At 39.3% G+C, this 26,553-nt stretch overlaps 4 protein-coding genes and 1 non-coding gene across 13 annotated transcripts; all 5 read left to right on the plus strand.

Moving 5' to 3' along the window:
- Positions 1 to 42: 42 nt before the first annotated feature.
- LOC135581670 (uncharacterized) lies at positions 43 to 8,617 on the plus strand. 7 transcript variants are annotated; one of them, XM_065194762.1, is made up of 10 exons: positions 61 to 867; positions 1,124 to 1,734; positions 2,141 to 2,240; positions 3,147 to 3,215; positions 4,030 to 4,147; positions 5,057 to 5,148; positions 6,700 to 6,761; positions 6,880 to 6,976; positions 8,176 to 8,254; positions 8,331 to 8,617. In XM_065194762.1, the coding sequence occupies exons 2-9, from the start codon at positions 1,394 to 1,396 to the stop codon at positions 8,224 to 8,226; spliced, it is 930 nt and encodes a 309-aa protein (XP_065050834.1). In that variant the 5' UTR covers positions 61 to 867; positions 1,124 to 1,393; the 3' UTR covers positions 8,227 to 8,254; positions 8,331 to 8,617. The 7 variants fall into 7 exon arrangements, 5 of the variants coding, with proteins under 5 accessions (XP_065050837.1, XP_065050833.1, XP_065050834.1 ...); XM_065194763.1 differs by having other exon boundaries at positions 8,338 to 8,617; XR_010515504.1 differs by lacking the exons at positions 8,176 to 8,254; positions 8,331 to 8,617 and adding an exon at positions 5,252 to 5,373 and having other exon boundaries at positions 43 to 867; positions 5,066 to 5,148; positions 6,880 to 6,956.
- A 511-nt stretch (positions 8,618 to 9,128) lies between these two features.
- Positions 9,129 to 11,877, plus strand: LOC135680670 (uncharacterized). Its single transcript, XM_065194766.1, has 2 exons — positions 9,129 to 9,272; positions 9,607 to 11,877. The coding sequence occupies exon 2, from the start codon at positions 9,730 to 9,732 to the stop codon at positions 11,665 to 11,667; it is 1,938 nt and encodes a 645-aa protein (XP_065050838.1). The 5' UTR covers positions 9,129 to 9,272; positions 9,607 to 9,729; the 3' UTR covers positions 11,668 to 11,877.
- Positions 11,878 to 12,986: 1,109 nt separating this feature from the next.
- Positions 12,987 to 21,090, plus strand: LOC103993898 (probable ADP-ribosylation factor GTPase-activating protein AGD14). Of its 2 annotated transcripts, XM_009414133.3 has the most exons (13): positions 12,987 to 13,404; positions 13,554 to 13,676; positions 15,394 to 15,455; positions 15,646 to 15,733; positions 15,851 to 15,912; positions 15,985 to 16,078; positions 16,230 to 16,616; positions 17,599 to 18,054; positions 18,139 to 18,285; positions 18,369 to 18,470; positions 20,252 to 20,384; positions 20,477 to 20,540; positions 20,856 to 21,090. In XM_009414133.3, exons 2-13 carry the CDS (start codon positions 13,578 to 13,580, stop codon positions 20,950 to 20,952), a joined length of 1,791 nt encoding a protein of 596 aa, XP_009412408.2. In that variant the 5' UTR covers positions 12,987 to 13,404; positions 13,554 to 13,577; the 3' UTR covers positions 20,953 to 21,090. The 2 variants fall into 2 exon arrangements, with proteins under 2 accessions (XP_009412408.2, XP_065050839.1); XM_065194767.1 differs by lacking the exon at positions 18,369 to 18,470 and having other exon boundaries at positions 13,264 to 13,404.
- A 247-nt stretch (positions 21,091 to 21,337) lies between these two features.
- TRNAR-UCG (transfer RNA arginine (anticodon UCG)) lies at positions 21,338 to 21,411 on the plus strand. Its single transcript has one exon. It is a non-coding gene; the product is annotated as a tRNA-Arg (tRNA).
- Positions 21,412 to 22,500: 1,089 nt separating this feature from the next.
- LOC135680672 (trihelix transcription factor ENAP1-like) lies at positions 22,501 to 26,383 on the plus strand. 2 transcript variants are annotated; one of them, XM_065194769.1, is made up of 2 exons: positions 22,501 to 23,894; positions 26,157 to 26,383. In XM_065194769.1, exon 1 carries the CDS (start codon positions 22,682 to 22,684, stop codon positions 23,891 to 23,893), a length of 1,212 nt encoding a protein of 403 aa, XP_065050841.1. In that variant the 5' UTR covers positions 22,501 to 22,681; the 3' UTR covers position 23,894; positions 26,157 to 26,383. The 2 variants fall into 2 exon arrangements, with proteins under 2 accessions (XP_065050841.1, XP_065050840.1); XM_065194768.1 differs by having other exon boundaries at positions 22,501 to 23,889.
- Positions 26,384 to 26,553: the final 170 nt, after the last annotated feature.

Here is a 26,553-nt window from a genome sequence, read left to right on the forward strand (position 1 = left end):
ATCAAAGGAGTCTGCTATTTGGCCATGACATGATTTATAGCTCATCAGCTAGTTTTCATGACAGCAATGGTGCATTCATTACCTTCAGAGACACCGAGAGAGAGACAGGGGATTCTCAACGACGCCCAACTGTCCGCGCATAGGTATCACTGGTCCGGCCATGGGCTCGCGGCTTTCTTTTCGAATCAGGAGACGAGTAATACAAACGGGTAAGAAATGACGATCTTCAAGTAAAACAGTGGCCTTGCATTGCCTGCAAAGTACATATAAAGTTCTTCAAAACCAGCAAAAGGTGTTTTGTCTGTCGAATTCTTGACTTCAAAACAGCGTCAATTTTTGGATCAACTCGAACTGACCTTTTGGTAAATGATACGATGAAGCATTTGATCTTTCATAGTGTTCCTTAGACGTGATTTTCTAGTTTGTAAGGGGTACAAATGAGAATTTGTCTTTGAGTAAAGAGGTTGGAGAGGTAAACAAAGAAGAGGAACAGAAGAGAGACGCAACGAAGACGACGGAGGAGGTTTTGGGGGCGCCAGAAAAGGGGGAGAGAGAAAGCGGAGGAGAAGGAAGTGGGGGGAAGGAGAGGAAGGCAGCAGGGTAGTTGGCATCGCACGCATCCAATTCGATGTCCGCGCACTGTTGCTTTGCTGAACTACCAAGCGGTTGCTCTGTTGCTGGCGTCATCGCTCGATTTATATTGGAAAGGGGGCAGCTCCTTTTCGATTTCGCTTGATTTCCCATTGGAGAGTGGAGCACCGGAGACCGCAGGGGAGAGAAAACGGTTGAATCTTGTTAGGGTTTCGCCCTCTCCGTTGTAATCTTGTCGGAGAAGTGTTGAAAGAAGATCGCGGGGATCGATAGCAGGTTCTCTCTCTCTCTCTCTCTAGCTCTCTGTCTTAGGGTTCTGTTATCGGAAGTTTTTGTTCTTGAAAACACAATTGTTTATTCGTTTCTTGTTAGGGTTTCTTTGAACCGAAAGAGATAGTTCTTTATCTGAGCACTGGTTTTCAAGGGTTTTAGGTGACCGAGTCATAAGCTCTCCGTGTGCTTGGAGTTTGTTGTGTTGATTCCCTTTTACAATATAATTGCGTATGATGTAACTGTTGTTCGTTCCGAATAGGTACGGAGAAATAAAATCTTGGTCGTGAATTCTTTTTGGGTTGGTGGAATCTGGGCGTTCTGAAGTAGTTGTATCTGTTCTTGAGATCGAAAAAGGGTGCCTTTTGAAGCGCTGGCTAACTGTTCAAGGTGTTTTTTCCACTATCATATATTGTTCACGGAGAAACACGTAGAGCGCGTTGAATATTTGTAGTGGATTCCGATAAGATCGAAAGATTCTTGCTTTGTATAAGTCACTTTAAATTAGTGCTTTCAAGACTTTATTGCTGTTATGAGGATGGTGATGGATCATGGCATCGATTTTCCTCATGGAGGAGTTTACCAGCAATCTTTTTGCAATCAACATGTACATTCTTTTCAACCAAAGGATGTAAACAGCACAACCAGTATTTTTCCTGGTGACATAAACACTTCAGGTGGAATAATTACAATGACAGGGATGATATTGATTGGGAGCTCCAGCACTCCAAACAATGTTTCTCCCATGATTTTGACCAGTAATCCTCCAGGAAATATCCTTCTCGAACCGGTGCCTGGACTTAAGCATATTGCAGCGTTTGCTGTTGATTGGTCCTGCGAGGAATTGGAAGTGTTGAAACGAGGCCTTGTCACGTAAGTCACATTTTGCAATTTTGTTTGAGAATTATTGCTTCTTGTTGTAGGTCCTATGGGCTATGTTTTTTATGTTTCAGCTTTTTTTGGCTGTAATGGTTATTTGTTATGGATGCTTATATTTTTGGATGAAGAAACGATAACCAGTACACTTGGAAAGACATCAAAGAACATTCATAGCTGCATGATATTGGCTAATACTCACTTCATTGCCGCTTATTACTACTTAATTGTTCTTAGCATTTTATAAAACGGATTCTTGGCCTCTACTGATCCATAACATGTCATCTGAACGACTTACTAGAATACTATAAAGTGTGAAGTTTGTCCTCAATCTGTTGTAAGCATCAGTCATTGTCTGCAACTACTTTTTTGCTCGACTTATTGTTGCATCTCAAAATTTCAGATATGCTAGTGAACCTAATATCATGAAATATATCAAGATAGCAGCTAGACTTCCCGAGAAGACTGTGAGAGATGTTGCAAAGAGGTGCCGATGGATGACTGTGAGTATTTCTAGAAGTTTAATCATGAATGCAGATTTTTTTTTTTTTTTTACAACATATCTTATTAGAAAGTTGTTGTGTGTGACCATTAGTATAGTTGGTTATTTGTATATATGATGCTTGCAGTTGTTTGTTTCCTAGTTTTTGTGCTTGAGCAGTTCAGAACAGTTTATTAAGTTTGGATATACCAATGTTTATGTAGGCATATCGTTATTTACCTACCTTTTCTCTGAAAAGTTTCGAGTGACTTAAAGTGTGTTGCAGTTATGTAGGGTGATGCTGCACTCTTATTTCTGTTTACATGTCGATTGAGTTGGAAAGTCTTAAAGTCATCAGTTTTGAGTGATGACTGGATAGTTTGTTGAATTTATGTGGGGCCAGATACCCGCATAGTCATCAGTTTTAATGCTATTTTTTGTTGTATGATATGTGGTGACCATGAAGAGCATATTCTGTGTTTAGGAGAAAATCAATTTTTTGTTTTCTCATAAGCGGACACAAGAGCTGTAAAAGGCATTTGCACAGCCTATTCTGAGGCTTGTTGTTTAACATATTGGTATCATGGCACTTGCGATTTTTGGTTCTGTTTGACTTCAGAACATTAAGATGAGTGCCAGCTATTGGTTAATTTTCTTATCATGATGTTTGAAAGGACCTGGGATTGTGATCTGATAAGAAAACTGCTAAATTACTCCACTTATTCTTCTAATCTTTTTGCTGATCCATGAAATACCTGGATGATAAGTTCTATGATAATTTTCTGTCTTTATGACATTTTGATGCTTTTTGAGCACTATAGAGGGTATTTGCTTTGTAGATTTATTCAACTGTCTAAATTATCTCAGAAGAGTTATTACTTGCCCTAGGGAGTTTCTAATCATGCTAATATTTTTGACCTATTTATAGAGGAAGGAGAATGGTAAAAGATGTAATTCTGAAGACCTTTATGCTGGAAAGAAAATCAAAGACAGAAAGGTAAATTTTCACATACTTCAACTTATTGACAACTCATGATCAACATTGATATTATATGTCAAAGACTTTAGCTAGAAAGTAAGAATATTAGGTTCTTCTAATAATTTTTGTGCTAATACCCAAGGTATGCAATTTCGAATAATACCGTTCGGTACGAGCGGTACGTACCGGTCCGTCAGTTGACCGGTACACGGACCGCTCGGTACCGGACAGAACAGAATATATATATATATATATTTATATATAAATATTTTTATAAAAAACGACGTCGCCTTTTATAAGAATATATATATATGTGTGTGTGTGTGTGTGTGAACGAGGCGACGCCACCTTTTATAAAAATATTATATATATATACATATGTATATATATGTATATATAAACGAGGCGACGTCGTCCCACGTGGGAGAAGGAAAAGACGACGTCGCCTTTTATAATATATATATATATATATATATATATATATACACACACACACCGAGTGGTATACTGAACGGTTTACCGCTCGGTATACAGTATCGTACTGTACCGAGCGAATGTTGAAACTTCGGTACGGTACGATATTTCAATCATTGCTAGTACCCCATATGGCTCTGTAAATTCAACTAAATCTGAACTTTTTCAGTTTTCTAGCTTTTATTTTTCTATGAAGAAAAGATCATAATGAAGGGACAACATTATCTTCTAGTCAAAAAGAAAGAAGTGAATGGAACTTTTGTAGTTTGGACATGCAGTTTCCTCTTTTTTAATTGAATGATCCAAATTACAAGAATTTAATATTGTGGTTTTGATGTCGTATCAAAATTTTGTTCAGGAGAAGATGATAGGTTGTTCTTCAATGGTCAATATGCATTATAATCAACCTGACAGTGAATCTGCCTATTCTGTCATGATGTGTGATGGGAACCATATGAATCAGTTCTCATCTGAAGGTTTGGTGCTATTACTGAGACACTTGAGCTTAGCTTGATAGCTAATTTTTGTTGATGATTTAACTTGTCTAAAATGCAAATGTGATTAATCTATGTCCTTAGTGAAAATCTGGCATATGGTTTTCTTTTTCAGAGAATGAAAATGCTTATATGAGATAGTTTTTGCATGTACTTCTTTAAGTTCATATAGTTCCCTCTAAACTTATCCTTTGCAATTCAGATACAAATATTTGTTATCTTTTGACTATCCATCAGTGTTTTTAGATAATGTTGAATATTTGTAGCGGTTTAGCATATCCATGGGAATGGAAATAAAAATTAATGTGATTCAGACTCTTTTGTGAGCATGAATTTCCAACTTGGGCTTGACCAAACCAAATAAGAATGTGATTCTATTGCCACAAGTTCTTATCAACATAAAAGGCAATCTTAAGTTACAAATCATTACCAATTTCCCTTTACATTTTGGTGCATAATCAGAAAAGAAAGAATGGTATTGGTATATAAGTCATGTGTTGATCTTTTGTTATACGTTCCAATAGAAATTGTCAATGGAACAAGTTTTTATATGGTTTGGAAGGTTAGACTTGTGTAGTATGTTTTTGCATGTACTTTTTGTGATAGATACCTGCTCCGCAGGACAGAAAGCAAAAAATAGTTGGTCTACAAAGCTATACTTCTTGGTAATGAAAGAGGTCTTAGCTTATTTTTGTAATAATCTAGGTCCCCTATAATGTGCTTGCTTTATAAACCTTTTTATGATAACTTCATTCTATAGTTATCACCACTTATTCCATCAGGCGAACATACACATGTTTCTTTTTGTGACTTTTCCTTAGTAAATGGTAGTTTGGTCCAATTATATATATATTTTTTCTTGTAGTTTCAATTCTAACCGAGTTTGTTCAGCATTCCCAGTGGTTGACAGCAGAACAAAGAATCTTCTGGAAGACAATGTAAAACTTCTTCACCAGATTGCAGTTAACATTGAAAATAATGAGGTAGCTATTTTAATCTCATTTGCTATGAGCTGTAATAGTTATATATTTTATTTTCATAGAATACTGGTCTGAGAATCAGGTTATGCCATTTGTATTGTGCTAGATGGAAGAATTGGATATATTACTCTGCTGTAGGGAGCAGAGTGATTGCAGTCTTATCCTTTAAACTAGAGCAGAATTTGTCATTCATTTCCTTTGGGTGCATGAAGTAACTTATCTGCACTGGTTTGTTCTATGCTCCCTTATTCAATACAGAACAATTTATCCACTAAGCATTATTAAAAAGTGCATTGGTACTTTTATCATATGTGTTTCTGAATCATATAATCAGATGCTTCAGACTCTTATGGCATTGTAAAATTTCAAGTTACACTGATTGTTTCTAAGATTTATGTATCATAGATTGTTAATAATCTTTTATGACTATTTAGTTTTTGGAAGTTTTAGGGCATGCATTTATCTATTTATCCAAGCTTCTTTTAACATATCCAAGCATATCGATCATTGGTCAATTGTACATTCATTGTAACAATTAACCTTTTTATTTACCATTCTTTCTTATATATCATGACTTTTTTGGTTTTTGTTTTTAAATAACAAGTACATGACGCTTATACATGGACTCAAATCTGAGGCCTATCGCTTGTGTAACAATACAATAACCAACCCGGTTGTCACATGTAGACTTTTTTGGCTTTTAATTGAGGGATATGTTGAATCACAGTGACCAGTGCAATGCCATCAATGTTCTTAATTAGGATACACTAAAATTCTCTATTTTCCTGTAAGCATTTAATCACTTTTTTGCCTACAGATTAAATGTTATGGAATCTGGAATTAATTTTTGACCCAGGAAAATGTGCATATTAAGAAAACTTTTGGATGCTCATTAATAAAATAAAATTCCCTTGTTGGGTGAAGTTGCTTGGATTTATATACGTTGATGCATGAGATCAGAAAAATTATTGACCTAAGAGATGTGGAACTATAGAAATATAAATGTGGCATGAGGTACATATCTCATTTGTTAAGATATTAAAATTTATCCAGTACGAGCATTTAGCAACTGCGATCCATCTTTTATAACACAAGCCTATACAGATATTTCTCACTTCACTGTCCGTCAATTATTGACTTTGTATTTTGGTGTCCTATTCATTTCTGTGGTTGCCCATCATTATAAACCCATCGGGCGTGGTGACATGGTTTTGATTTTTATATTATTTATTGCTACTTTATAAACTTATTAGTGAATACCTAAAGTGTGCTGAGGATTGTGAGAAAAAATATTACTCTATTAACCTATGTTACCTGTTGAAAATGTCAAAAAGATAATATTATCATTTGTCTGTCATATGTTCCTCCGTCATCTATCTAGATTTTGATTTACTATGATCTAGATTTTTCTACACAGTAAGTTACAGATTGGTTACTATTATAAATAGGCAGATCATGCTATCCTTTCAGTGTGTATCAGTCTCTTTTTTATCATCTTCATTCAGAAGCATAGATATGGTTCTTTGTTATTTATGCCTTTTAATTTGTCTGCAGATACAAAATAACATCGATCTCTTGTATTGCACAAACAACAACATTACAGCGACTCTAAATAGGTACTTAATGATTAAAGAACTTGAAACAGAAGTTTCTATCTGATAGTCATTCAAGTGGATATTTCATACTTTTTAATGTTAGATTGAGTTTCTGAACAAGATTTTTCTTTTTCAACAGCATGCTTGAAATGCCTGGTGTTATGAGCCAGATGCCTCCACTGCCTGTGCATGCCAATGAGAATCTTCTGCATTCCATATTGCCCTATACTAGTCAGGTAAGCTTCCACTTGCTAATTAATTTGTCACCACCTTTCTGAAGTCTATTATATGTTATCGTAGCTGCTTAGTTGTCGATAAACCATAATTTGCTTTTGTTGTTGATGTTGGTTCAGATTTAATTTTGACCACAATGCCATCTGGTTTATCCAAACTAATTTGTGAAGTACTATGAAGATCAGAAAGAGACCAACTCAGATCTTTTCATTAAACATAACTGCAGATGAACATGCATGGTGCTTCTTATCATACAGAAAGAACAACTAACGATTCTTTTTAACTTAATAGTTTCGGATTCTCAGATCTAACATTTTAAGAAACTGGCAAAGCTGGAATCTGGTAGTCCGATTGTTGTCAAAATTATGGGCTATCACTGTTGGCGTTAGGTGATGGATTGAGGTACCACCCTATGTTCTTTGGGAACCAGCTGATTTATACTGTACCACATACCACAGTAGGGAAAGATTCAGGCATGAAACGTGAGTGTGCTACATGTCATGCTGCTGAATAAGAAACAAACACAAAATATTTCAAGATATGGCATAGCAGGAACTTGTGATCGATGATCTAGTTATGACTTCTGATGGTTTAATTTCAGTGTATAGTTTGTTGCACCTTGATTCTTGGGTTGGATACAGGATGAGATTGACCAATACAACGTGACCATGATGCCAATCGAGGTTCCTTGACTTATTTAGTGGTTACACATGCAGCGAATGACTTGGGTGGACCTTAGGTGAATGGGACTGGCCCAGGTTAAGTTGCTTGAGATTAATAACATTGTTTTTGGATGTTCAGTGAGTTTAACCTTATTACTCATGCAAAGTATGCTTGAGCAGATGCTGAGCTGGCTCTTTAGCATGTCAGATTTTGGTCACCCGTGTCCGATGTACCACATTAGACAGAGTCCTGGTTAGGGTGATAGGTTCAGGTGACTCATTGATGTCACTAGTAAACGTGTGAGAGAAGCTGGAGTTGATGGTATGGATGTATTTGACAATTAACAACATATTGCAGCGAATCATGCAAGAAAGAAGAAGACAAGGAAAGCTGAAAAGGAGAAACTACTAGTTGCTGATAAAATGAGTAGGAGTTTTGAGGATTCAACTGTGTAAACTTGCTCAGCTAGTAATATTATCTATCAAAATGTACTTCAGCTTCAAATCTTTTCTCTTTCTGCGGTTTTCTCTTTCGATAGGCACATGGACCTGGCAACTGTTATGTCAAGGAAGAGCCAAGCTGCTGGTGACCTGCTGCTACCAAATGACCGGGTTTCTGTAAGTACACGATACTCTTATGTAAATACAAGGAAGGTGATCAAAACTCTCTTTGATACACATGCCTTTCGATAAGAGCATAGAGATTGCATGCTCACACCAGAGGAGATTGAAGAGCCAATCGATAAGAATCCCAAGGACCTGACACTATATATCAAGATTACGATATAGAGCTTCTATGTAAATGCTTTTGTATGGAAGAAAGTTTGTGCACCGACAGTATTAGGTGCTTGCGGTTCATCAAATTCTTTCGCTTTGCTACCTTTGTCTTTTCGTTCAAGAGCGATTTCAAATGATAAATTTTAGTCCCAGAGAATAAATATTTATCTTCATAGTGGAATAATCTGAATGCATATTCAAGAACGAGTTTTGAGTGTTTTATCATAAATGAATAAAGTTGGACATCTATGTGCATCATGTGAAGTAATATGATTCTATTACATTTCTTCCTGTTTTACTTTTTCTCGAGGATCTTGAAGCTCTCTGTTTGTGGATCCTAGCAAAAATTTTTATCAATGATTCCAACAATTTACTCTTGCCTTGAACGACGAAGAATGACAGGAGAGGAAGGGGAGAGAGGAGTAGATGAGCGACACTAAGCGGCAATCGATAACGAGGATGGAAGGGTGACGGGCGAGGAGGGAGAACCGAAGTGAAGGAGAGGTAAGAGGTGACGATTAGCAACGTGTGCTATATCGCTTGAAATGGTGTGGTATGAGTGATATGTATGAGTGATATATATGTATATATATATATATATATATATATATATATATTTGATAGGTGAGACTCAAACTCGACCTAATTTCCACCGTATCGTGGTGAATCTCTTCGGCGTCGCTTCCGATCTTAATTGATATGAGCCGTTTGATTAAAAATCGGACGGTTATGCGGGCATCATGCACCCATAATCACGCACCGTCGTCTCTATAAAGATATTCGCGTCTCTTGTATCAAGGTGATCACTGCGGGGGGAGGGGAAACAGAACCCATACCAAGACGTCGACTCCTGGTGAAGGTATCTAAATCTTTTCTACTTGGCCTCAATCTGAGCATCTTCGATCTCTTCCTCTAGCCGCGTTTGTCCTCGGAATTTCCTGTCTTCGTGTATGACTCCGACGAAACACATGTATTCCTAGTTTCCAGGGTTTTGCATTTTTGATCGCCACTTTCTTTGCTGCGATAAACGGAACCCTAACCCCTTTTATTGTTTTCGAGTACTATTTTTGACATCGTGGATATCTAATCCTTGTCGAAGGGAACAAAAGTCCTTCCTCGCGGGCTGGTTTTCGTTGATTCATTCTTTAAACTTGGCTGGGCTTAGGGTTCTTTTGCTTCCTTCTTTGATTTAGGCTTGTCGAGGAATTTCGATGGTAAAGCGGAAAAGATGGGATTTTGCTGCTAGGACTCAGAGAAAGAAGGGTTTTTACGGTCTTGGAATTGCAGATTAGGAAAATGAAAGCAATAGCAGGAGTATGGATCTGAATCTCTACTTGGGTCTGCCTCGTTCCCCTCGTCCTCTTAGTTTCGATCTAGGTTCTGATCTTGCTCTAAGTTCATTGCCACTGTCGTCTTCTTTCACTTCGGTCGAAGCCAGGGAAGTCCCAATTCTCATGTCAGGTGTCGTGGAACCATCGGATTCCCACCCTCCATATTCTCCATCCGATGCTGAATACACTCCTGACCTGCCGGCTGTTCTCCCATCCGATAGGGTGGACTCCCCAGAGTACACACCCTACTTCCCTTCTTTTGCACGGTATGGTCCATCGATCTTACCCACTCCACCAGTTGTTGAAGATCTTGAAGGGCCTCATGCCCCAGATTCTCCTATTTTTCTACCCTTGCTAGCTGTGCAAGAACCTGATGAGACTGCAGCCCAGGATCTTATGCTGTATGATCCTGCATCTCCACCAATACTTGCTGACGAAGCCATGGTGTACTCGCGGCCATCTCCACCCAGACTTACTGATGAACCCATAATCTACGTGCCCTACTCTCCACCCAGGCCTGCTGATCAAACCATACCTTACTCGCCGCCTTTTGTCACTGGATCCATGAATCCTCAAGACCATGAAGCAGCCAGCTTAAGCTTCTACCCGTCAGTTAATGCACAAACAGGTGAATTCCTGTGTCCAGAAAATGGACCCTCTGCGAGGCCTGATACCGTCCGCTACCGTGAATCTCGTTTCAGAAGGCTGATTGATCCTAGCAATCAATGGCGAAACAGACGATTTAGGTCTTTGCTTCCACATGCTGGCGAGAGGTTCGGTTCTGGTTCACCATCACTGCCTAATCCTGAGCAGTTGGTTCATGATGTGTTGAACTCCCACAGACTTCCGGAATGCAATGGGAAGCATATAGCGACTGCTGAAGACAATGCAGGGGAAACTTCAAAAGAGGGGAGGGATGAGAAAGGTAGCAGTGCTGCTAACTTCGAATGCAACATATGTTTTGATATGGCTGCAGAACCTGTTGTTACTCCATGTGGTCACTTATTTTGCTGGCCATGTTTGTATCAGTGGCTGCATGTCCATTCGGATCATAAAGAATGCCCTGTATGCAAAGGAGAGGTAACTGATTCCAACATCACACCTATTTACGGTAGAGGGAGTTTGCAACCTCATGCCAAGAAGAAAAATGAGGAGGATGGTCAATCAACTCTAAAGATTCCACCAAGACCAAGTGGAAATAGGTTTGAAAGTTTTAGGCAGCAGCTTTGCCCAGTTCCAAGGAGACTGGATGAGGGAATTGCAACGTCATGGAGACGATTTCTAGATCCGCACATGCGTAGTGGATATAGATACGAGACATTTGCAGAACTAAGCTTTCAAGAAATATTTGACAATGTTCGTCGTAGTGCAGAAGTAAGCTTTCAAGAAATACTTGACAATGTTAGTCAAAGTGCTTTAAACAGCCGGAGACAAAGAAGACTGCCAAGGGAGGTAAATTATGACAGTGTATCTATCACTGGAGAGGCCAGATTGCCTGAAAACAATATGCCAAGCCCTATGAGAAATTATGTAAATTATATTTTCAGAGACGGAGTTGATCTTTGGCATGACATTGGCTCAGAGAGATTGCCTGCGGCTGTTATGACGACGAGTATTGGTAGCGCGGGCGAGCACTTGGCAAGTAGCAGTCATGGATTTGATGCATCCACTTCATCTCTTGATCCTCCAAATCATGATCCACCGGTGAGTGGAATACGTGTTGAAGTAGCATTTGCGGCAGATCAGGCCCCTACCTCTAGCACCATCGCTGTGATACAAGGAGATGTTGCTACTGATGCCGTTGCAGAACCAAATAGCGTGGGATCTTCTCGGTCTGCCAGAAGGAGAGGTAGAAGTAGCATCTCTGGTTCTTGTGATGCTGATGGAGGCACAATTGGCTCACGCAAGAGAAGGCTGAATTAAATCTCCTTGACTCGATATTAGGCATCTGCTTGTTTACCTTAGGAAGCATGTTTCTATGCTTAGATAAAATCCAGTACAGTGTTATTTTTAGTAGTTTGTATAGCTTGGGGTCATCTTGCCATTTAATTTCTTGTCGTAGTTACATATTACACCCAAAACAACATGTATACTGGAAATTTTGACAACCTTAATGCTTCCTTACATTGCTGATGTCTAGTTTCTAATCTTTTTTAGAGAAACACAAAATTTGTGGTTCTGTTATTGTATTCTACCGTTTATTTTGCAACTCTTATTTTTGGTACTAAACAAAATGCTAATGCACAACCCTTTTCCGGAGCTATGCAAATCATCAGATTCCTGGTATATCTTCTTTTATTTTTTAAAGTAATAGATTTTGATGGAGAGCTGAACCGACTTGTCTTTTGCATTGTGATCCTTCATCTAACTCAATTTGTATGTCATTTTGTCCTGCAAGAAGAGTTTTCTTTTCTCTTTTGACAGTTGGTGGGTTAGTCTGAAACTTACTTGAAGCCTTATGTTATCTATTTTATTAGATTGGTACAAGGAATTCTCCACTAGTCTCAATGTTCTCTCCAAGTTGTGTCTCATGAGCATGTGATCCGTGTGTTATGTGTCTTGTATCTTTCTCACCACAGCTGAGATAAGCTGATTTCTAGGTTCCCCATGGTCCTATTTGTTGAGAAGTAGCTCGTCATATTGTGCTCATTCATAAACATAGAACCAATCATAGACCATCTTACTGCAAGTTAAATGAACCCAACAAGTCATAATTCCCATTGCTATATTTGCAACTATTGTATTTTGCAAATTGCTGTTATGGTTATTACATTATTCATCTTTCTTTTTCTTGTGTGTGTCCGTGTGGTGTGGATCGAGGAATCATGGCGCTCTAAAGTTGCCATGTTATCCAAACCTATATTCCCAAGAACCTACTCTTCCCCTATCATCACCTTCACTTTGTGGGAAGCCCTAAAAGGATGAGCATGTTCATTGGATCTACTTGTTTGCTCACAACAGGTGAAACATGACACATTCACATAATTTTTTCTAACCAAGTCCTTGATTCATGGATTCCAATGATGCTACTTAATTTATCTGATAAAGAAAGGCTTTGATATAGAAATTGAATGTGTGATGTAATGATGGTCTGGTAGAGGAGGCCCATTGGGCCATGTTGTTGATGAGGCCCACTGGGCCATTGGGCAACTGACTTCTCGCGATTCTTACAGCGATCAAGTTGCCAAACCTTCGGTGACGGGACACAGCGGTGCGTTCTGGACCGGCTGCAACGAGGTAAGAGTCGCGCTGTAGACTTAGACTTCCGGCCGAGGGCGGTGGAACAGCTCAAGGGAAAAGAATGACTACGACGACGCATCCGGTGTCGGGTGATGGAGACGTTGGGAAAACTTCTCTCGATTCTCATCTTCCAGAAGCTGAAGCTGGAACCAGAAAGGCAGCGATGAGGTGGGCGAGCGATCCAGAACGGGAGTCCATCCATCCTTCGTCAAGGCTGACGTTCTCGTTCTAGAAGGGCGAACCCGACGCGAGCGGCGGCGCATTCCTTTCATTACCGGAAATGCCCCCCGGAGGTTCTGTTATGATTAATTCGATCCATTCATCGCAGCGCCTCCACTCCCACATCTTCCTTTCGCAGCAGCTCGCGTCCTGCCCAAATCCTCTCTGTTCGAAGCCCTGATCTAGAGAAGGAAAGGATAGGTCACTTTTGCTCACTCTTTCTTCTTCTTTCGGTGGTTTTACTTCCCTGAGTTACCAAGCTGCGGACGTTGCGGAGTTTTGTCGGCGTGTCGTTGAGTTTCTCATCTGTTTCTTGATGATGCCTTTTCTTTGGTTTGGACTGTTTTCAGAGTGTGGAAGGAGAGTGGATCTCGATGGCGAGACCGGAGAAGGAGGACGAGAAGAATGAGAAGATCATTCGAGGGCTTCTGAAGCTTCCTGCAAACCGGAGATGCATCAATTGCAACAGCCTGGTATTATTCTTTTCTATTTCTTTGCTTCCCCCAACTCCAGTTTTACCTCAGCTCCTATCTTTCTCCAGCTGCAAAAAAAATGCTATTTCTGTCGATCCTATCATTTCATATACATAAATTTTGGTTACGTAGGAGCCTTCTACCTTATATGACAACTTCTTCCATATACTTGCTGTTTAAGTGATGCACGGGGAATCAATACAATACGAGAAGCAGAAATATGCATCCTGTGGTGTCCTTGTTCATTGACTTGTAGATTTATTAGAACACAGGGCAACAAGACGACGTACAGAAAAAGGGAAAGATTTGGCTTTCTTATATGACCATAGTGATGATTGTGGAGAATTTTCTCGGGCTAGAGATAGATATACACAAACTCTAATGGCATTTCTGAAGCTGAAAAAAGATAATTTTAAATCACTATTTATTTTTCCTGGTATTTCACTATTTCTTTGTCTCAGAGTTGAAACCAAGAACTATTGTTATCTTCCTGATATTTCGGAACATTTTCAATAAAACATTCTAGTACAAGTATTTTCATAACATTTTCGATGATCTTATTATATGCTATTCGAACCAGTCCTTTTTTATTCATTTATATCAACAACATTGTCCTTACCCATGAAAAACTATAAATATTGGTGCATCCTAATTTTGATATAATCAACATGTCTCCTTTTTTATTTGTTTATTTTTTGGATTATTAAATTATTTTTTATTAAAGGTATATGTGTGAGACACAATGTACTAATATACTAAATTTGATATATTCTAGATGTTCTAATATATTATAGTCTCACCTAGAAGTATTTATAATATCTCAATAGCTAATGAAACTATTTTAGTAAAATTCAACTACCTCAACTCCCGAGCTTTCACACCAAAAACTTGAGTTCGAGTACTATGGCTCAAGCTAGCAATGAAATTTAGTTTTTTTTTTTCCTTCTTTTCAGTGATGCTGTTGTGTTTTTCCTATCTATTCTCAACTTTTTATCTGCCCTTGGACTTCATGTAATCCTTCTTTCACAGCTTTTGGCAGTGAATACCTCACAAGGTGTCTTCAGCTACAACAAAGAGGAGAAACTAAAACCTTTATATTTAACTATCCAACTCAAGTGAGCCATGCAACAAATTTGTTATTTTAGTAATTTTATGTCAGGATAGGATCTTGGAAGTGCCACATATTGTCTCTGTGACCATTTCTGACCATCATAATCAAAAGCAGTACTTCAGCTCCATGAATGATTTTTTTATGTATTCTTAATCTAAATAAATTTCTCTCACTGACTATTCCAAAGTAACTAAAGAGATTTTAGAAGTTCTGCTTCCTATCCGAGCATATATGTATGGCCTTCTTTCACAGATGTTATTCACCATTCTTATATTGAAGCTGGACCTTATCATTTGTGGCCATGTGTGGCCATCATATTGACAGAGTGTTCTATGCTGTCATATACTTCAGATTGTGTTATATGGTATGAGTCCCTAGTGAAATTTTCAATTGCTTAAGGGCAACAAAAGGCGATCTTCAAGTAACAGAGTAGTTATTTTAAAGAATGAATAATCTGCATTTAAATTTTTTTAAAGATCGACTACTTTGTCCTTGCTTTATAACTTATTCACGATCTAATATTTTCAACACTGATTAGTTATCGTAGAGTGGTGATTTTATGTGAAATGATCTTTATCATTATTCTTATTTCCTTCTTCTGAACAGGGACCTCAATATGTGTGCATAAATTTCTGGACATTCATATGCATTAATTGTAGCGGAATACAGTAAGTGTTTCTTGGCATATTATTTTGGTTGTTTTTGTTCCGTTGGTCTTTCGTTCTCTTTCTTTGTTGTCATACACCAGTATAGGGCCATGCAGAGTTATGCTACATGAAATATTTCCTGATTTTCTCGGATGACAAAACTATTCCTTCTTGGCTCCTATGTTGACTTCATGACATCTACATATTCTAGTCGGGAGTTCACACATCGTGTGAAGTCTATATCTATGGCCAAGTTCACATCACAAGAAGTTTCCGCTCTTCAAGAAGGAGGGAACGAGGTTTGGAAATCTACGCATCCAAGCACTCATTTAATCTGCCATCTCTTTGTGAAAACTTCTCCTTCCAACTTTATTGATTGATTTCCTTTTCTTTTGACCTTGACCTTCTCTATGCAGCGTGCTAAGGAAATTTATTTCAAAGAATGGGACCCACAGCATCATTCACTTCCTGATAACAGGTTTGCTGATGATTCTAGACTGCTCTTTTATATCTGTGTAGATGGTAAAGCTTATTCAACATTTTATTTCAGTAATATTGACAGACTCAGAGAATTTATTAAGAACGTCTATGTGGATGGAAGATACACAGGGGAAAGGAGTTTTGACAGGCCACAAATGGTGAAGGTGATATTGAGTGTTTTGTGTAAGATCTTGAGATATTTGCTTTTGCTTGTCACCTTGAATATATTGTAACAAATATCTTGTTGGTTTTGATGGTGCTTTGGCCTATGAGAGTTATCACAGTATATGAAAGTGAAAATGTAATAATATGCAGGTCAATGCTGAAGATTCTTATGACAAAAGAAAGGTGGATTCCTTTCGAGATATCGGAAGCCCATCGTTTGATGGCCGACATTATGGTGAACAACCTGGTTCTGCAAGTCTTGCAAATGACCACAAGAGGAGTCTTGGCCGTTTTGACATCATAGATGAAAAGGGGAGAGATAATAAACCTGGTTACAGATGCCAAGACCAAAAAGTTGTGGATCAGCAGTTTCCTGACGGTCCAAAGATTGAGGAGAGGTTACCAAGCCATCAACCTCTGTCTAATTCCCCTAAGATAAAGCCTGTTGAAGTAATCAACATTATTCCACCTGCTCCAATTGGTCAGCCTAACAAGTCAACTGGGTTTCAATTCCCTCATAGTTCTGCCCAAGTACAGGTGAAACTTTCTAGTTATTAATAAGATAGTATTTGACATTGATGTGTGTTTTTGATGGAAATGATTCATGCTTTTGCACTTATGGGCCGGTTCACTTTTGTTAGAAATCAGTTCTCCATGCTTACAAATGCATATTGTCTGATGGAATAATTGGCTTGTAAATTTCGTTGAGCTTGAATCACTGGTCCAAAATGTTTAAATTGAAGCTAATAATAATAGACTCACCAGAACCATATAAGTCAATCTTAGTTTTTATCAAATTTTGATGTGGGATTAACTGAGGTGTTACAATATTCGGCACTTAAAACTTTGACGAGCACATAATGGAAGTATGGGACCTTACTCCTAATACTTAATAAGATAGGGACCGGGATATACTACTAGTTTTTTGAGCTTAAACCTTAGCCTTTAATTGAATATCAGCACCCGATTTGTACGCTCTTAGTTCGTTCCCACTTGTAGGTGAGGATGCTAGCATTTTCTAGAAAGGCAAGTATCATAATAAGTAAGGAACCAAAATCTACCCCTTTAATCCGATAGAGGCCCACTTAAAGGTTTGACATCAAGTCCCAACATAGCCCAAAATCAAACTCTAGTATAGTGTATGTGAGTCATAGCTCAATGGTGGTTCCACGTCGGCTCATCCACGAGTAGTCCCTTCCTATTCGAGCCTCCCACCGCACCAATACTAAGTTGGCTTCGATACCAATTGTCACAACCCGTGGGATAACTGGCTTGGTAACTTCATTGAGCTTGAACCATCAATTTAAAATGCATAAATAGTAGACCCCTCAGACGTATATAAGTCAACCTTTGTCTTGTCGCACTTCTAATGTGGGACTAATCTAAGGTGTTATAATTTTTGCATGGAACTGTTGTTTGGTCTACTTTTGTTCTGTAATTCTCATGTTTGAAGCTTGATTTTTATGTTTCTTATACGTGATCATAAAAGTCTGATGCTTACTGTGAAACTATATTTCAGAGGACTGCATCTTTGCCTAGTAGAGGATCCAATGTTGGAATTTCAGCTGAACCAAAGCTTGTAAACTCTGGAAATTTGATAGATTTCGATGCAGATCCTATTGTTCCTGTTGCCAGAGCTTTGGATCAGTATGTACCTCAACAAACTACCTCTTTCCCTGCTGAAAGTGGAGGTTGGGCATCTTTTGATGATTCTTCGGCTTTAAAAGTGACCCAGGTAGCTTCAGCTGTAAGCACACCAGATTCTCTGCTGTCCCAGTTGTCAGTTTCTCAGACTGCTTCTGCTGCCAATGCTCCAAGCATATCTATTGCTAGAGCTGGTTCTTCTCCAAACCAAAGTAATGCAGGTCATTGGTCAATGATGCACCAGCATCAGCCTTTTGTATTCCATGTTCCTAGTGTTCAGACAAGTAAGCAGCCATTTAGTGCACCTATTTTTAGGGCTCCAAACAACCAGGTAAGTTTATTTGTCAAAATCGTGAGATAGCTACAGTATTATTTGGTAACTAATTAGGTTTCTTTCGTATGCAATCAACTTCAGCTTAAGTCAAATTTGCATGGAGTTAGTGTTCTAACCAGTCAATCTTCTCAAGTAGTGAACAAATCACTTCATGAAACCACTGCTGGAGTTTCAACACAGCCTTCCGCCACAGAGGCCAAGCCTACCGGAAGAAAAGAACTTCCTGCGGTAATCATTTCATTCCAGCACCATGTAATAGTTTGCAAGCTTGAACATGGGGAGTTCCTTATGAAAATTAAACTCAATTTTAGGATCTGTTTACCACGGTATATCCATCAGCATCAGCTCCATTTCTTGGTTACCAAACACCTCAACGTCTTATGGGTTATGGCACACATTATCCAACTGCAGTTGTATGTGATAGCACTTCTCATCTTTTGATAGTTCAAATTTTGTTCTCTGCTTTCAACTTTTTGATTGTCAGTTAATTGTAATCTTTTATGCTGCAGACAGTGCAAACTTATTCTCATTCTTCTGCATCTGCAAACCCGTTACTTTTATCGATGAGCCAAATTTAGTTCTTGCATCAACAGTATGTCGAGTTCCTGTTTAAAAGTTTCTGTAGTTTAGACAATTGTTTTTGAGGAAACATATACAAGAAAATCTTGAGCAGGACATTAATTCTTGCACCTGTTCTGGAGCTTTCTTTAACCGATTAATCTCCTGGGGTTATTCAACATTAGCATTATGGGCCACATTTCATTGGGTTTAATGGTCAACATCTACATGGACACTTTAATAGTTTTGATCTTGTCACCTAGGTAGATTGAATATCTGCTTCATAATCTAATATTGATGCCAATTAAGCAAAAAATCTTGCTGTCACAAACATTAACATTGAGGACAAACGGAACCTGCTTAGTTTAGGGGCTGATCTTGGCTGTACATAATGATTCCAACTTCTGGACGAAATTAAATAGTTGAAGGGTGGACAAATTAGAGTAGAGGGAGAGATATTGAGGTGGAAAGCAACAAAAAGAGGATGATATGGCCTGCCAACTGAGAAAACCACATATTGGAGAACACTTGTTTGTCTTCTTCTGTTTGGTGAAATAGACTCTTAAGATGAAGATGGTAATTATTTTAGTTTACTAAATATAAATTCCTGGAAAAAACAATAACGGGAAAAGGATAAGTTGTTCGGTGTTCTCCTCCTATTTATTCCAACGGTCCAACCAACCCTTTTATAAACTGAAATTAGAGATTTATTTTTAATTTGTAACTGGAGGATACGGTCAGGTTAGGAAGAAACAGATAAGGGTCACGTGGCCATCTTTCTCTGTTATACACTTGATATATTCTTGAACAGCCTCTAAGTTAATTATGAAAAAGGTGCATAAGTAACAGAGAAACTGGAAATTTTGACTTAACAAGGCTTATTTATTAGAACTAACCTGAAGGTATAACTTGAACTAGGCCTTGCCTGCGTTGCAGTTCCAGCTAATTTGCATACGTATCGGTTTGGCTCTTGTTGTACACTATTTCTAAATTAGGAATATTCTTTAGTTGTTACTGACATCTTCTAAGATAATTTGTGTTATATTCTATTCTGTTGATGTGCCTGTCTCCTCTTATTTACATTACTGGTCTTGGATGAGCTGTTTCTTATGCAAGTGGCAATGATGCTGTCACTGGAAGTACATGTGGCAATAATTATTTTGTTATGAGAAATAGTCACGGCACCTTTAATGACCACCATATATGTTTAATTTCACAATTTGAGTAAATACAGCTTTTATTTATTTATTTTTGGTGATTTTGCACCTGTTACTTGAGTTGAATTTTGCAAGTACAGACTTGTCAACTTTTATGCATTATCATCAAATCGATGAGTTTGTATTCTTCCAACAGTGTATTCTCTTCTGAATATACCATCACCTATATGTCAAGCATTTCATTCAGGCCCCAGGTATAGATATCTGGTGGATGATCTGGGAACTTCTTTAATTTCTAAGCATAATAATATAGGTTGTCCTATGGCCAACCTGTGTGATGGATGGTCCAAGTTTATATATAAAGAATTACATTGTATTAGGTGACGTCGTTGGCAATCTTTTTTTCAAACTATGAACCAAAACCCGTGGCTGTCTATGTTGTTTTGGTTGTGTTATCATCTCTTTTCTTCATTATGTAGTTCCCAAATTTGGCATCTCTACGCGGAGCATTACCTTACGTGGATGGTCACTCAACCATTTGGCACAGCACATCCAACTTACCCATGCAACGGTGGTTGCCCCCGCAACAAATTTCTATGCTAGCTCTGCATCGTAATATTATGATCCTTTAATTTCCATATTCTGGCTTTTTATTTCAAATGTCTATTGATTTGTTGGCGGTGATGGAGAATTTCTATCTTCAGGGCCATACATGGTGCAGCAAGGTGGAGGTCCTGTGCCCCGACCACCACCTGGACTTCCCGTGATGTAAGATTCTTGATCTAATGTTTTGTGTTTGATTTCTTCCTCGATCAATTTGAACCTCCTCAGGATAATCCATAGATCAGGAAATTGCAAATGATCCAGAAGGCAAAAACCTACTGCAGCGACCGGTCTTTTACTGAGCTTCTGTGCCAGATCTTGGATGTCGATTCTTTTGCCATTTAATCAACATCCTGCTCCATAAATGGATTTCAACATTACTGATTAAGCATGAATAATCATAAGCTTTAGCATGAACACTCCATGATTAGTAATATAATTCTTGTGAATAGCTTTAACCATACAAGTAAATGGTTGCAGGCATCAAGGAACCGGTGGTTTTAGCACACAAGGAGCTGGGTACCGATCCGGAACCCCAAATGCTTTCACTCCTGATAGCAGAAATCCTTTTGGATGAACGTGCATTGATAAAACAGTTTCCTAGTTTCTGCCTTGGGTCTCTTTGTTCATTTCCTGCTAGGCATAAAGATTAAAAAGTCAATTGTACCTATATATGCATCAATAATGAAATGAACGGGAACTTATGTTGTGGCCATTTTCTATGCGTCAACTATACCTATATGCAATTTTGTCTGTCTTCTATAGCTTCAAACGTGTTCATAGTTGTCTCAGGTCGGAGTCATCCTTAAATTGGTGCAATTCTTTCCCCCATTTGGTTATGTGAAAGATGATTAAACGTGGCAGATTACTACAGGTTGGCATCAGTGACGTTATGTGTATGGTGGAAACAGGGCATGTCAATCATCTTGATAAGAAGAGCTGTCGGATCAATTTATCGACGTGACTGCATAGCGCAGTGGATTAGCGCGTTTGACTTCGGATCAAAAGGTCGTGGGTTCGACTCCCACTGTGGTCGGATTATTTTTTATCCAAATGTATACAATATTATTTGAACAAATTTTCGTAAAAAGCTATTTTAAAAGTTTCAGAATTTTCAGTGCATTAACCGTGTGAAAAGATGATTTTACTCTTATCATTTTAAAAAATAATAAAAAAATTTCTCTAACTTTAATCGTCTTTGTTGATAAATCGTCATTGTCTCCGGTGTTGTTATCTTATTTTGTTGACTTATGCTTGTCTCTCGACTCTTCGACTCTTATTGTCGCGATTAGTCATGAGGGTGAGTCGTCTTCTCTTTCCTTGCCCATAGGGAGGCATGAGGAAATCGCATAAGCAAGGAAGGGATGCGAGGAGGTTGCACGATCCTCGTGCAAACTCCGTTGAACCCTTGACTCTCATCGTTATCATTAGCTACGAAGATATTGGGCAATATAGGGTAGCGATGGTTGCCACTAGTCGTAGAGGTGTTATGCAGTATCGTCTCGTACAGAAAAAACAGGAGCAGAATAATTATTTAAAAGAAAAAATACTCTATAAGAAAATTTTAAATTTAAGATGCTATTTAAAAAATTCTAAATTTTAGAGATTTTTTTTTCGTTCAAAATTTCGCCCTCATTATTTTTGCATCGAAGCACCAATGGCTTGCCAAAAAAAAAAGGCCATCCCCGCCATCCATCTAACAGAATGTAATGCAAACCGCGTCACGTGTAAATAGACTTGTACATCGAGGAGGAAAAAGGTTAATGTTACTTAACAGGATTTGGAATCCAATCCGAACCCGATCCGCATCATGTGTAATAGACTTGTACATCGAGGGAAGAAAGGTTGGTGTTACTTAACAGGATCCGCAACCCGATACGAACCCGACGACATCACATGCAATAGACTTCTACATCTAGGAGAAAAAGGTTGGCATTACTTAATAGGATCCGGAACCCGATCCGAACCCGACGACATCACGTGTAATAGACTTGTACATCGAGGAGGAAAAGGTTCGCGTTTCTTTAGCAGTTAACAGGATCCGGAACCCGATCCGAACGCGACCCGACCCGGAACTCGACCGTGGCGAGTTCCCGTGGGCGAGTGGGTGTCGCATCCCGCGTCGCCTCCTCGTGAAGAGCCCCCGAGCGGTCCACGTCCACCCGGCCTGCCACCCACCGATTTCATCCGCCCCTTCCCGATTCAACCAAAGAAATTAGGGTTCCTGAAAAGGGCGACAAGCTTCTCTCGATTGAACGCCTAGGGTTCCTAATTCTTCTTCTTCCTTGCTCCTTTTACCTCCTTCGATGGATGATTCCGAGGACGACGCCCGGTACCCACCCAATCTCCACCCCCCGAAGCCTCGCCACTATTTCCCCTCTTCTTCCTCCGCTCCTCGCCCCAAGACACGCTTCCGTAACCCCCCTCCCCCTCCCCACTTTGGCCGTGGTTATGACGACGCCACCGACGACGACGAAGAAGAGGAGGCCGAGGAGGAGGAGGAGCAGAACTACATGGATCAGCCCGTAGATGACGATGAGGACGACGATGGCGACGGCCATCGCCGCACCCGGAACTACGGCGACGATGACGATGACGATGACTCCTCGTCGGAGAGCCGTGGGAAGCGGAGAAGGATCGACAAACTCGCCCTGGGGTTCGAATTCGCCCCGCGCCTGCGTGCCGCGGCACCCCCCAAGCCTCTCGCCCGGACCTCCCCGCCGGATTGGTCGGAAGACTCGACCTTTGTGCTCCTGGATGCTTGGGGCGATCGCTACCTCCAGAATGGAAGGAAGAGTCTCCGATCGGACGAGTGGAACGAGGTCGCCAAGAAGGTATCGCAGGCTTCCAAGGTGGTTCGATCCGACGCTCAGTGCCGCAACCGGGTCGATACCCTGAAGAAGAAGTACAAGAAAGAGAAGGCGAGCAGCATGGCGCACGGGAATGCTGGAAGCAAGTGGGTTTTTTTCAAGAAGATGGATGCCTTGATGTCATCGCCATCCCCACCACCGCTGACAGCACGGCAGCAGCCACCGCCACCACCACCGCCGAGGTTGCCCTGCGGTGTTGATGCGGGAGAGTATGTCTTTGCTAGTTCCAGCGTTTACAGGAATGGTTACAGTGGGAATAATGGGATGAAGGACAGTCCGGGAGACAGCGGAACCGAGGATGATGGTGATGAGGAGAATGACTCTGATGGGCTTCCACCACAGAGGGAGAACATTTGCTCAGACTCTTCTTTTAAGATGCTTGCGGAATCAATTCAGAAGTTTGGAGAGGTTTATGAGAAGATGGAGAACCATAAGAGACAGCAGATGGCAGAGTTAGAAAGGATGAGGAAGGAGTTCCAAAGGGATTTGGAGGTGCAGAAAAGGCAGATTTTGGAAAGGGTGCAAGAGGAGATTGCAAAATTAAGAGAGGAGCAGGTGGAGGAAGATGATGATGAAGACTTGGAAGATAGGGATGAGGACAACAACGATGGTGATGACGGTGGTTCTGCTGAGAACTTGAGCGGGTAGGGTAAGCATCACTAATGTGGAATTAGTTTCCTTTCTTGGTTGGTTTTTATTATGTTGGATTGTTTAGTTTAGCATTTTCTTATCATCTATATAATAAAATGATTGAATGAAGCCATTTGTGCTGCATATCTGAAATATTGAGTGACATACAAGTTGCCTTGAATTTTTGCTACTGTTTGGGCTTATTTATGTATCTGTTTCTTACATCTTAGTTTATGTTAGTGCTTACATGCCTTTTAATCTACACTCCTAACTGAAAGGAAAATTATAGTGAACTTCCATTTGATCTAGGACATCAAATATCTATGAAGTTTCGAAGAATGCATTTAGCACAAACATGATAAGGAAAATTGTTGTTTTGAAGATGATATATTGAAGTTTCATACGTTCATTACTGTTATCAGGTTGTCGTCTATGTTATGCTGTTAATCAATTTAGGTTTAGTGTTGTCGGTGGCAGCATTAAGAGAGACACGTAGTAGCATTTTTTAAGCGTATGTCATTTTTGGAAAGCTTTTAGGATGTTGTTGGTGAATTTATCTGTCAGTGAAATACTTTTATATTATAGATTTGATATTTCTGGATCTGGGTCTTTTAAGTTGTTCAGTTTCCATTTTTGTTTGTCAGTGAAAGAATGCAAGTTATATTCCAAATGGATATGAGTCCCAAGTGGACATAGATGATTTTTGCCCTAGAAATGAGCAAGAGTGTTTGACTCTCTGCAGAAATGCTGGTCTGTAGAAGTTCTTGAGCTGCATTGGACTTTTTGAACTTGATCTTGACCTCTGAAGAATTCCTTATGCATATTCTTACTATTTGGTCAGTGGCTCCTATACTATATCAAGATAGAGGACTTGGGAACTTTCTGAGGCATCGGAATTGGTCCATGCTAGTTATGTTTCAATGAATTCAACTAACTAGTATGTTTGATCATGTCCTAAATTATCGCTTGTATGTTCTTATTGTTAAATTTTTTATTGTTGGTCACATACTTTGAAAATGGAGGAGACTTGTATTAGGCAATTGACAACCAACATAAGCCTTTATAAGATCTTAGAAGTATGGATCTATAAGGACTTTATTAGAGGGCTATGTCACTCCCACTTTGACTGATGATATTGCCCTAAGCTGGATCTGTTTGTTGGAAAACACATATAGTTAATGCCAAATAACTGGAACATTGTGGTTGTTGTCTTTGGAACTTGGAAGAACTTTTGATCTATGAAGGCAACCTAGATAGCCTACATGGTCTCATCTGGAACTATAGGAAGCTTTATTAAGTTTCTAGCAATGATTGTGAATTTATTTTCTTGATATTGCACCAGAAATTGCTTGGGGCTCTGCCATAGGGCACCATATGTATCATTTATTTAATCAGGGAGAAAGTTTGAATGCTGTCAATGTCATAGTGAGTAAGATCATCGTTCCTTGTAGAATTTGTATATGATGAAACTGACGGATTGTGATCAGACTTGAGTTTCAGACGTCCAAAATTTGAAGACTTTGGCTTTGAACTGATGTACTATAGTGGACTGAAAAGCTGATGTGAACTTGTGATATGTGGTTGTAGTTTGCATATGGCATCTACAGCCTGAAAATAGAACATATAATGGGTTTCCATGCAGATATGCAGATGCTCATTTTAAGTCGATGACAATGTGGCATTAGTTTCCTCAAATGGATCACAAGGTTTGTAATTAATGGCCAACATCTGCAGATTGATCAATGTTTGACAGGGCACATGAGCTAGGAGCATGAGTTCCCGTGTGTTATTTTCATAGTATATACACAGAAGACATATTGATCTCCTTAATTGTGTTTCCCTGGTTCACCGATTAAGTGAACCTTATGCTACAATTTCCAACCAAGTAATTATATTTAGGTGCCACTTCGGTCACTTTCCCTTCATTGGTATCGAATACTGTGAAGTTGTTTTGACATTACCATTGGTGACGGCACACTGTTGAGAGTCTCCTCGTTTTGTTGATGCAATCAAAGAGATGGCTTCTGTTTCCAAGCCTGATTAGGTTGAAATGATGAAATCTCATGAATATGGTTATTGAAAATGTGATTACGATCTTCTAGTTATGACACATGTTCTCAAGCCTCACTTGAGAACGCCTATGGAGCTCGCTATCACTCACCTAGGAAAGTGTTTTGATGAACAAAGGCATTTCTTTTGGTTGACAATGTTGGTTCTATATCAGCTATTACTCTGCACAACTTGTTCCGGGCTTCTGACGCTTTGTTTTCTTGTACTGTAGGATCATCTCTGCTTCAATCTACCTGACTGCCTTTGTATGAGACATGGAAAGTGATTGCGGAGCATCCATTGGCTGCTTTATTGTTTTATGTGTACCTAATTAGAAGTGATGTACTGCATTAGGATTGGAAGTAGTAAATTTTCCCTTTGCAAATAATGTGATTCTGTACCACACAGATTCAAGTGCTCCTCCTCATTTTTAGGTATAACTTTGAGATTTCATGTGGACGGGGTTGGGGTTGCGTAAGTCTCTCCATCTCCCTCATCTGTTGCATAGAAACCTGAATTATAGGGTTCCACAGCAATGCGTGTGTAGAACTCTACGTTTGCATGATTTCTCCCGTCAAGTTGTTCATGCTGTCTTTTGTCTGGGTTTGTTGGTGATAGTTAATTCAATC

This window comes from Musa acuminata, chromosome BXJ1-8, assembly GCF_036884655.1.
Source record: "Musa acuminata AAA Group cultivar baxijiao chromosome BXJ1-8, Cavendish_Baxijiao_AAA, whole genome shotgun sequence".
In the NCBI taxonomy this organism is placed as follows: domain Eukaryota; kingdom Viridiplantae; phylum Streptophyta; class Magnoliopsida; order Zingiberales; family Musaceae; genus Musa; species Musa acuminata.

Coding starts and splice junctions, on each gene's coding strand:
- LOC135581670 (XM_065194761.1), top strand. CDS start 1,394: ATGAGGATGGTGATGGATCATGGCATCGATTTTCCTCATGGAGGAGTT. Junction 1,735..2,140: donor TTGAAACGAGGCCTTGTCAC/GTAAGTCACATT, acceptor TCAAAATTTCAG/ATATGCTAGTGAACCTAATA. Junction 5,149..6,699: donor TTAACATTGAAAATAATGAG/GTAGCTATTTTA, acceptor ATTTGTCTGCAG/ATACAAAATAACATCGATCT.
- LOC135680672 (XM_065194768.1), top strand. CDS start 22,682: ATGGATGATTCCGAGGACGACGCCCGGTACCCACCCAATCTCCACCCC. Junction 23,890..26,156: donor TCTGCTGAGAACTTGAGCGG/GTAGGGTAAGCA, acceptor CTTGTACTGTAG/GATCATCTCTGCTTCAATCT.
- LOC103993898 (XM_009414133.3), top strand. CDS start 13,578: ATGGCGAGACCGGAGAAGGAGGACGAGAAGAATGAGAAGATCATTCGA. Junction 13,677..15,393: donor GCATCAATTGCAACAGCCTG/GTATTATTCTTT, acceptor TCTTCTGAACAG/GGACCTCAATATGTGTGCAT. Junction 18,055..18,138: donor TTAGGGCTCCAAACAACCAG/GTAAGTTTATTT, acceptor AATCAACTTCAG/CTTAAGTCAAATTTGCATGG.
- LOC135680670 (XM_065194766.1), top strand. CDS start 9,730: ATGGATCTGAATCTCTACTTGGGTCTGCCTCGTTCCCCTCGTCCTCTT.